We start from the raw sequence: 11899 nt of genomic DNA, 5'->3' as shown, positions 1-11899 counted from the left end.
TTGTCGCTTTTTTCTAATCTCATCTTCCTCTTCTTTTATCTCTAAATCGTCCTCTGACTCGGTCAGGTTGAAATCCACGATTTGTTGACATTACCTCTCCACAGTCATTTTCTCCTCGTCCTCTTTTTCCTTATCATCCTCCTCCTTCTTTGGACATATTTATTAATATTATATTTTCTTCTTTTGTGGTTTATTCTTTTTCTTTTGTTCTTTCTTTCTTTCTTCTTTTTCTTCTTCTTCTTCTTCTTCTTCTTCTTCTTCTTCTTCTTCTTCTTCTTCTTCTTCTTCTTCTTCTTCTTCTTCTCTGTCCCCATCGTTGTTACCATCCTCTTATCTCTCCTCCTCATCCTCCTCCTTCTCCTCTTTCATTCCCTCTTTGCCTCCTCCTCCTCCTACTTCTCTTCTTCTTCTTCTTCTTCTTCTTCTTCTTCTTCTTCTTCTTCTTCTTCTTCTTCTTTTTCTTTATCCTCCTCCTATTTCTCCTCACTGGAGAATACGTGGGTAGTGGAATTGAAAGCGCTTTATAGAGGGCCCCATGCCATCAGTTACACATACCATAGAACAAGACGAACTAACATCATTTTTTTTTTTGACACAGACAACGCCGTTATCAGCCTGATACTCATTTTACACACGAGTATGGTGAGAAATTTTGAATAAAGAGGCTTCTAAGATTTAATGCAATTTGGAAATTGGAATCCTGGTGGCGGACTCCCTCAACTTATGCCCCAAAACGACTCTTTTGAACTTCGTTGTTTTACTTTTCAATTACTCTGCCCGTTATTGGGAAGCTGGGAAATAATCTGACCTGGCGGTAAATATTATCAGCTTTCCATACAAGGAGTATCAACACTGTCCCTAAATACTACGAAGTTAAGCTCCACGGGCCCATTAAACTCTAATGGAACATGGTTACAAACAGCTTGGTCGTACCTTTAAAAACTATTTTAAATATATTATTTTCTTCAGATCGACGTGACTTATTTGCAAGCCTGATAACCAAATTCATTGTGGGCTCATTGTTGTAATATGGAAACCAAAGGAATTACAAGAATGTTAAATCAAGCCCACAAATACGCTCAGTTTCCAGACCTGCTAATATTAATCTACACTAATCAACGTGTGCATATATGCAGGTCTAACATCCGAATCTCATTATGGGCCTAGTTTAACAGTGTTGTAATGGAGAATATTTTGCGTATTTAAAAAAAAGATTTCCATTACAATAATGAGCCCCTCATGCTCAGCACTAACCTTACATTTTAAAAACCATTTAAGCATCAGTATTAGTCTTTTATTAGTTTCATTTTTATTTTATTCGAAGTGCTTATTCGCAGTAATACTGTGAATAGTGATTCCACGGTGGAATCACTATTCGCAGTAGTAGAAGCGCTCTTCCGTCTCTGAAAATTAGTCTTTGTCCCTTCACTGAACCAGAGATTTTTCATATTCTTATTTCGATGCACTGAACACAACACTGTATTTAATTTTCTGTTCAAAATGACGTGTTATCGAATGACTTGAAGTTGAATGAGAGTGTGTTAGTTTGAGAATGAAAGAAAAGGGGAGATGATTGAAACATTTCGTGTGACTTAGAATTGATATTTTGAACGATTCAACTTTTCCTTCAAGTCTGAAACTTGACAAGACTGTGTTTGGTTTTGTTTTTGTTACCCCAATCAAATCCATGAAAACTTCCCCTTCCTTACCTCTCTGACTTACTGGATCATTCGTTCACATCTTGAAATCTATCAGCTTATCGTCAGAACACTTTAATGAGAATAGTTCCGTCCCCGTTTATTGTATTATTCACAGTTAGTTAAATATAATTTATAAAAGTTCCAGGAATCTCTCTCTCCTGAAAATAATAGAAGTGACCATCAATAAACTACATCTAATACTACAGCCACCACCATAGCATCATTACTACTAATACCACAGCAATCCACATCGTTATCAAAACTATAGCAACCACCACCACCTTTACATCATCCTACCCCTCCTCCTCGTCATCAACGCTACCACCGCCACTACTACAACCACAACCATCACATCATCATCATTACTACCACTGCCACAGCTATCACATCGTTATCAAAACTACAGGAACCGCCACCATCATTACATCATCATCATTATCCTTATAGTCATCATCATTACCACTACATCATCAACACTATCACTACAATCACAACAACCACATCAACACCACCATCGCTACACAACAGATACATCGTCATCGTCAACGAAACGCAAAATAATAGTAAAAGTAATTATTTAAAAAAAAATAGATTTAGAATATTAATAATAATATAATAATAATAATAATAATAATAATAATAATAATAATAATAATAATAATAATAATAATAATAATAATAATGTAGTTTGTTTATAGCTTGCGCCCAATCCTCTATACAATAAAGCTCTCGACTCGAAGCCTAATACTAAAAATGCAAAACGAACCCGCATTTGCAGTACTATCTATTGCAAATAACTTAAATGAATGATATCTACTAGTTGCCGTACTATTGCGAATAGAGGTGGCTTATTTTATTTTATATTTTTAGTTATTCATTTATTAATTATTAAATTAATTTTTTCCGTCTCCAGCCTCGGGTTCCGTCACGAACCTGACATGCAGCCATGCGAGCTCCCTGCAGGCTTCATGGGCTGGGACAACACGTACAGATTCCAGGATTGTTACAGGAAAATGCTGGTGAAAAATGTCGGGTAAGTGTAGTAGTTTTCGTTGTTGTTGCCATCATCACTACCACTATCACCACCACTACCACCACCATCACTATCACCATCACCACCACTACCACCACCATCACTATCACCATCACCACCACTACCACCACCATCAACACCATCATCGCTACCATCATCAAAACCATCACCACTGAAACCACCACCACACCATCATCATCATCATCATCATTAACATACAACGCAGCAATAGCTGCGGTAAACGCAGTAGCAGTAGTAGCACCACCATCATCGTCGTAGTCATCATCATCACCATCATCATCGTCATCATCATACAACATCAGCAATAGTTGCGGTTACAGCAGCAGCACCATCATCATCATCATCATCATCATCATCATCATCATCATCATCATCATCATCATCATCATCATCATCATTATCATCATCATTAACATACAACGCAGCAATAGCTACGGTAAACGCAGTAGCAGTAGTAGCATCACCATCATCGTCGTAGTCGTCGTCATCATCATCACCATCATCATCATCATCGTCATCATACAATATTATCAGCAATAGTTGCGGTTACAGCAGCAGCACCATCGTCATCATCATCATCATCATCATCATCATCATCATCATCATCGTCATCATCATACAATATCAGCAATAGTTGCGGTTACAGCAGCAGCACCATCATCATCATCATCATCATCATCACCATCATCACCATCATCACCATCATCATCATCACCATCATCACCAGCATCATCATCATCATCATCATCATCATCATCATCATCATCATCAGTAGCAACAGAAGCAGCATCACTATTGTAATCGTCATCATCATTGTCATCACTATCATTACCACCAAGAACAGTCATTTTAACGGTTTCATTTTTGCTCTCATTCTAACAGTTTAAGTCAGTTAACTGTCGTACTCTGGGAAAAAAAACACGTAAATGAAAAATTGGATAGAAAACTCGCCTTTCTAATATCAATCAATTCAAATGGCAAAAGCTCTCACACATGGGATTTGATGGAAGACCTCGCGAGCTCCCAGTTTTGAGAGTAAAGAGCCTTTTCCAAGGACTCAACTTTGCGCCACCCTGAGCCACCCTGAGCGTAACGAGAGACACGAACCAAAATACCTACTGTCCTGGAGGCAAGTGTCATTTTCATAAGATCACAAATCCGCACAAACAACAAATGAATCTACAGCAGCCAGAGCTGCTTTTGATAACGATGTTATTTATTTTACTATATTATTAATATTCCAGATTACGATCAAGAAAATGTCTCCATCAAGAAAACGTAAAATCCCCCGTTTTGGAAAGTACAGACAAAGGCGGTGAAAAGAAGAACAAGAACAAGAACAAGAATAAGAACAAGAATAAGAAAAACAAGAACAAGAACAAGAACAGGAAGAACAAGAACAAGAACAAGAACTAGAATTGATTGAAGTGATATAATGGAGAAGTAAAATATGTCATAAGATTTGGGATTTATAGAATTTGATTATAATTATAATTAACTAATATTATATTGAATACATGAATGGATGCGTGCTTGTGTACGGCTGTGTATGTGTCTGTATGGGTGTTTGTAATTTATGATTTAAAGAAAACCCCGATTATCCTAGAAAGATTCGAATGAATGTGCTCCGGATGAATCGTGGTACACTCGAGCACGGTTTCCTAAAACTCCTGAGAACATGCAAAAACAAAATCGAGAAAACCGTAGTTCGAGGCAACCGTGTACAAAGAACAGTGTGGAAACAATGTTTATTTGGGAGATTCGAATGAGTTCGAGGAAACGGTGTTCTTCGTAGAAGCCGTGTGCGAGTGCATGTTTGCCAGTTAACTGCCGTAATCTGAAGGAAAAAAATAGTAAATTCATTTCTTTGAATGGGGGATCATGATTATATATGCGAAAATGAGTTTGATAAAAAAAAAAAAAAAATTCGACGTAGCTTCAAAAGAACGCAAAGATTCGGTATTGTTTTGCTTAAAAAATGGTAATCATGGATAGATGTGTGAACTTTTATATTGTGTGAAGAATATGTTAGCGCATAAATGTGATGAATTAACTGTATTTTGTATGGTGTAATGGTTATGAAATAAAGTATGATTTAATCCTAAACAATGGGTGTTCTCCATTCATTCCGTATCTATCTCTTCATCCCTTTCTTTCTTTTTACCTTCTCTCTCTCTCTCTCTCTCTCTCTCTCTCTCTCTCTCTCTCTCTCACTGTCTGTCTATCTCTCTTTATCCCAGTTTACTCCTTCAGTAGAGGCTTACCATAGGTCTATTGCCCAATGCAGCAATATACGCCTCTCTGACAGCAGTTGCCATAATCAGCGTAATAATATGCGTTACAAAACATATTAAATTTTGCTTGGTAGCGGTAGCAATTTCTTACCTATATTTAAAGCTTAAAAACACTGGACTATTTCATCACAATAACAACAACAACAACAATAATAATAATAATCTCTCTCTCTCTCTCTCTCTCTCTCTCTCTCTCTCTCTCTCTCTCTCTCTCTCTCTCTCTCTCGAATAATAATAATAATAATAATAATAATAATAATAATAATAATAATAATAATAATATATAATAATATAATAATAATAATAATAATAATAATAATAATAATAATAATAATAATAATAATAATAATAATAATAATAATAATAATAATAATAATAATAATAATAATAATAATGATAATAATAATAATGAAGATGATGATGATGATGATGATGATGATGATGGTGATGATGATGATGATGATGATGATAATAATAATAATAATAATGGTGATGATGATGATGATAATATAACAATATAATAATAATAATAATAATAATAATAATAATAATAATAATAATAATAATGATAATGATGATGATGATGATGATGATGATGATATTAATTTGATAATAATTTGTGTGTTGGTACGTTATATTCGGCTGGTGATGTTGCGAGTTTTAAAAAATAAATAAACGCACAGCATCATCTGCAGGTTTGATAACCCAATTCCTTATGGGCTCATTGTGTTGTAACGGAAATCCCAAAAAAAATGACGTTAAAAACGATCCCGCATTTGCAGTACTATCTATTGCAAATAACTTTAATGAATGATATCTACTAGTTGCAGTACTATTGCGAATAGAGGTGGCCTGTTTTGTTATATCCTTTTAGTTATTCATTTATTAATTATTAAATTTAATTTTTCCGTCTCCTCTTTTGAACTTCGTTGTTTTACCTTTTAATTACTCTGCCCGTTATTGGGAAGCTGGGGAATAATCTGACCTGGCGGTAATTATTTTACTATAAACCAGCTTTCCATACAAGGAGTATCAACACTGTCCCTAAGTACTACGAAGTTAAGCTCCACGGGCCCATTAAAATCTAATGGAACATGGTTACAAACAGCTTGGTCTTACTTCGCGGGGGTTGTGTGTGTTGGGCCCGCGATCTACAGTAGTCGGGAATCTTTTTGGGGATCGTGGGTAGCTCATACGGTAGAGTCATGCTCTCCCCGGCCAGGCGGAGTTGTCGTACCAGCAAGGGCGCGGGTTCAAACCCCCATCACCGCCGCGAAATGTGTATTCTCTAGTGTCTTCTGGCACTTTCCTTCTCACTTCATCTCTTGTTGTTAACTAAGGATATTCATCGTAAGGAAGATATAAAATGCCAATCTGGCAATCACACTTCCCTTAGCTAAATTAACGCAACCGCGGGAAACCAGAGTAGAGATGGGCATAAATCGATACAAGATTAGAACCCCCCCCCCCCCCCCCCCCCCCAAAAAAAAAAAAAAGAAACCAAACCAAAAGAAAAAAAAAAAGACCCCCAACAAACCCACAAACAAAGAAACAATCCAAAAATGTATTGGGATAAAACTTGTGTTAGATTTATGTTTTATTTAGGATATAATTTGATGGATAATTTTTTTTAAAAGACAAGAAAAGAGAAGAAATAAATACTAGAATACAAGAACATCATTGGACTGGAACCCTCAGGGCAGAAGATCAAGGGGAAGGCCACGAGGAACACGGAGAAGAATTAAACAAGGTGATATACAGAGAAGTAATAAGACATGGAACGAGATTTTTAAAAAGTTAGCTCAGGATAGAAACTGTTTGTCCGTGGCAATGATGATGATGATGAAGGCAGGGGCGTGGCTCTATTGGTTCAAATGGTGCCTGGCACCACATCCATGTTTTAAAAATGGATAACAGCATTTTTTAAAATATATAAAACTGAGAAATGAATATATATCGCCTTTTATCAACAGTGCGAAACAGACTCCCTTTCTGTCACAACGCCTTCTATCCACGCTTTTCTCCCGATTCACACAGTCCGTTGATGACTGTCAGCGACTGTGTTACCATGGCTGAGCGAGTGACTGGATTTCCCCACTCAAACGATTGCAAGGTGCGGATTTTTGCTGGCACCATTTAAGGCTATTACTATAATGTACTATAATGTTGCCACATTGAATACCTGGCTCGAATTTTTACCATCTTCACATACGAGAAAAAACCCGCCTCAGGTGCCGAGAAATTTTTGCTCCAACTCTGTTGGACTGGGGAAAAATAGCTAATGTTGGTCATTTACGTCCTAGTCATAGTATGGTAACTTCGACCATCTTTATTATTATCGAAATCACGATTATTAACAAGTTCATTTGTTTCCCTCTCTGTGTCGTGATTATTGTATATATTAATTTATTATTATTATTATTATTATTATTATTATTATCATCATCATCATCATCATCATCATTATTATTATTATTATTATTATTGCTGCAAAAATTGATATGAAGGAATGTGAACGAGTTAAGTCAAACATTTCTTGATAGTGATGCTATACGCGTGAATATGCCTTTTATCAACAGTGCGAAACAGACTCCCTTTCTGTCACAACGCCTTCTATCCACGCTTTTTCCCGATTCACACAGTCCGTTGATTACTGTCAGCGACTGTGTACCATGGCTGAGCGAGTGACTGGATTTCCCCACTCAAACGATTGCAAGGAGCGGATTTTTGCTGGCACCATTTAAGGCTATTACTATTGGACTGGGGAAAAATAGCTAATGTTGGTCATTTACGTCCTAGTCATAGTATGGTAACTTCGGCCATCTTTATTATTATCGAAATCACGATTATTAACAAGTTCATTTGTTTCTCTCTCTGTGTCGTGATTATTGTATACATTAATTTATTATTATTATTATTATTATCATCATCATCATCATCATCATCATCATCATCATCATCATCATCATCATCATCATCATTATTATTGTTATTATTGCTGCAAAAATTGATATGAAGGAATGTGAACGAGTTAAGTCAAACATTTCTTGATAGTGATGCTATATGCTAAATGCATGATCTTCACGTGAATATGCGTGTTTGACTTTGTGTGTGTGTGTGCGTGCGCGTTCATCTCACATACACACACACACACACACACACAGATAGGTAGATAGATAGATAGATAGAGAGAGAGAGAGAGAGAGATATCTTGTATGGTGTCATGTTTGATTTCCGAAGTGGAATGGGGCTGTTTCATGACGTAACTACAGTACTCTTTTAATAGGCCATGGGCTGTTTACATTCTTACGCTTTGTAAGTTTTGAAATTACCCTTTGTTCGATTGACATCCAATGTCTGCATGTGTCCCTTTAGCCATTTCCCTCAGTGTCCAAACTCCAATCAATATATTCGTTCGTGATTTATATAAACAAACTATTGAAAAGATTTGCAGGAATAGAAACATCACCATGCAAATTTACAAGTATGTAAGTGGTTTTTTTTTTCTTTCTTTTATATTTACACAAGTAGCATGTGTAAGTCATTTTCGTCTGGCACCACTTTATACTGCAAGCATGCCACGCCGCTGGTTAGATGCAACTGCATTAATTAGTTAATTATATATATGTTTGTGTGTGTCTGTGTGTGTGTGTGTGTGTAAGAGAGAGAGAGAGAGAGAGAGAGAGAGAGAGAGAGAGAGAGAGAGAGAGGGGGGGGGGGTTCTATAGAGAGCACATAGGATGTCATTGTATTTACTTTTGCAACGTATTATGTTAAGAATGTAAAGTCTTCAAAGAGAAGTAAAGTAAAAGGGAAGAGAGGTTTAATAAATAGATATAGAGAGATGGAAAAGATAGAGGTAGAGAAAAGCAGACGTACAGACACACACATACACAAACACACACACACACAATGATAGAGAAAGAATGAGAGAGAGAGAGCGAGAGAGAGAGAGAGAGAGAGAGAGAGAGAGAGAGAGAGAGAGAGAGAGAGAGAGAGAGAGAGAGAGAGGGGTATTTTAAGCAGTTTGCCAATACAGAACACAAACAAGACATACTTTATAGTTAACTTCAACACAATCGTGGTTTTGTAATGAGGTACGAATCAGATAATTACTTATTACAGAGGATGTGTTATTAAAAAAAATCAACTGGGGGGAGGGGAATTGACGTTCATAATGATAGCGAGCATAGCATATATTGGCTATGACGAAGAAGATATTGATAGTGATGAGAGAGAGAGAGAGAGAGAGAGAGAGAGAGAGAGAGAGAGAGAGAAAGAGAGAGAGAGAGAGAGAGAGAGGGGGGGGGGGGTGGGTGGGTGGGTAGATACAGCAATTGATGTATTTGCCAATGAAATGTGATATATATATATATATATATATATATATATATATATATATATATATATATATATATATATATATAATAGATGTCATGCTTTGAACGTTTAACGTTTTTTTTTTTCTTTTCTTTCTGTTGTTATTTGATTTTTTAAATTGAATAATTTGAAAATACAAATCAGCATTGTATTGTCCTTATTGATTTTACCTTTGATCAAAAGGCAAAAGTCGAATTTTGTTACTTCATTTATTTTAAAACAGTTGAGCACACAATTACCAGATGATATGTCTAAAAATAAATACGATTGTTCCGATCGTAATAGTTACATTTTGCTCGTTGAACTAATGGTTCCTATGGTATTTTGTTAACCAATTAACTTTCTACCTCTAGTAAAACATGCTTTTAAAAATTTGGCCAGAAAACTCTTCCTTCACATATTCATCGATTTAAAGGACCCATGTGAGGTCCCTGGTTTGAGAGTTTTTGCCAAAAGAATTCATTTAAATCGATCGATATTTGAAGGACCAAGGCCAAATTTCTGAATTCATGGTTTTTTCAGTGTTTTAACACAATGAATATTGAAGGAAAAAAAGATGTCTTATGCAAATTATCAGTACCATCATATCGTGTCCCTATCATAGCATGTTACTATACACATAATGCTACTCACAAGATTAATGCATGGCATGGAACGAAATCCACCAAGACATTCCTGGGGTCGACAAAATAAAATTACTTCTGACCACTATATTATTATACTATAACAGCGCAGTATCCACTAAGCACGCTCTAACCGTTTTATAATGTGTCCCTTGCCAACAGCAACAAGTCGGACGATATATAACGCCGGTTAGGCATTAATACAATTATTTCGGACAGAAACAACGTTAAGAGCCATGTACTCATTGTACACCTGAGTACGGTGAGAGAATGTGAGTAGAGAGCTTTTCTAAGGATTCAACTATACGCCGCTCAGAGTAGGAATCGAGCTCTGTGCCTTCCAATCTGAAGACCACCTAGCCAACCATCCAAAACTAATAATGATAGGACCACACAACAATAACAGTGAGATGATTAACAATGGGATAAAATATCTCTTTAAATTTGACAGTCTCCCTCCCAGCTAAAGATTTCGGACATAACCAGGGAAAAAACACCAAGCAATCTCAATCCAGAAAAAGGGTTTCATGGCGCTTGCAAAACATTTAGGTTATATCAGCGCCAGTAATAAAAAAAAGGAAAGAAATGGGATAGTGAAAAAATTAAAGTATCCAAGAAATTCCAAAAGCATACCATCAATGTACCTAAAAGTCTCATTCAAATGTTTAAAAGATATTTTCAACACAAAAATGTAACGATCAGTCCATAAAAGAGAGAGGATTTACAATGAAAATCCTTACTATTTCCCTCTCAGCCAAGGATTCCCGAGAGGATCAGGACAGAACCAAGTAAACCCATTCCAAGACAAATGCAAGGACAGAAAGTCAGAAAGCAACTCATAAAACATATATGTATAGGGGGATAGAAGAGACAGCAAGTGACCTGTTCACCATGAGAGAGCAATATGGAAAGGGAAAGAGATAAGAGATAAAAGACACAGTGAGTGACCTCTCTTTCCACCATGGGAGGTCAGAAGACCCCATCCGGGGAAAAATAAAGAAATAGGAAAGATGAGAACGGACGTGGAACACAACAGTCAGCTGGAGAAGCACAATTCTCCTCCCCCCCCCCCCCCCCCCCCCCCCTTTCCCCATCCTAAAGAATTCAAGCATGAAAAATTGAACACGTGAATCTTTAAATTCAAATCTAATGTTTGTTTGTTTTTAAGGGTTTTACGGCGCTTGCAGCACATTTAGGTTATATCAGCGCCAGTAAAAAGGCAGAAAATGGGATAGTAAAAAGTTCTAGAATTACAATTAAAGCACCCAAGAAAAAGTAAGACAAAGGGGAATTGAGAACAAATAGGGATCGGATGTAGATTCCAAGAGCATACCACCAATGTACTTAGTTTGAAATCACCTACAAGTCTCATCCAGACACAAGCACAAAATCCAACAAAGAGGAACACACTCAAATGCTTACATTATACATTCAAAATAAAAATAATAATACATAACAGAGAGATAATTTACAAGGAATAAATATCATCTCCCAAAACAATTACTGCATTTGACTGTTTCCCTCCCAGCTAGGATTCCGGCCAGTGCCAGGACAAAACCAAGTAATCTCATTCCGAGACAAAGACAGAAAGCATGTTGGATAACAGATATAAGGGGATAGAAGACACAGTATGTACCTCCCTGCCCGCTACGGGAGGTCAGGATCCCCACCCAGAATTCAAATCTAAGAAAACAATGTTGAGTTCTCAATTTTAATACATCATCCATACTCATGTACATCAATAGTATGAAAAAATGGCAACAATAAACGTAGGCAAATTAAAAAGTTGACAAAGGTTCCTCAAGACGACTTTTAAAATGTCAACGCTGGTATGGAGAAATGTATTAA

The 11899-nt window shown here is 36.5% G+C and overlaps 1 protein-coding gene across 1 annotated transcript in view; it reads left to right on the top strand.

Annotated features, from left to right (window-relative positions):
• Positions 1 to 4860, top strand: part of LOC144970539 (snake venom metalloproteinase acutolysin-C-like) — a 15555-nt gene extending 10695 nt beyond the window's left edge. The window contains exons 10-11 of the mRNA XM_078910278.1: positions 2614 to 2733; positions 3999 to 4860. Of these exons, the coding sequence (XP_078766404.1) occupies positions 2614 to 2733; positions 3999 to 4170 (292 nt within the window). The 3' untranslated portion in view covers positions 4171 to 4860. The remainder of the gene's footprint in view (positions 1 to 2613; positions 2734 to 3998) is intronic.
• The last annotated feature ends 7039 nt before the right edge of the window (positions 4861 to 11899 follow it).

Source organism: Berghia stephanieae, chromosome 4 (assembly GCF_034508935.2).
Source record: "Berghia stephanieae isolate SIO BIC M18660-M18661 chromosome 4, UCSD_Bste_1.3, whole genome shotgun sequence".
In the NCBI taxonomy this organism is placed as follows: Eukaryota; Metazoa; Mollusca; class Gastropoda; order Nudibranchia; family Aeolidiidae; genus Berghia; species Berghia stephanieae.
The sequence above is the reverse complement of the archived record's forward strand: the minus strand, read 5'-3'. Positions and strand labels throughout refer to the sequence as shown.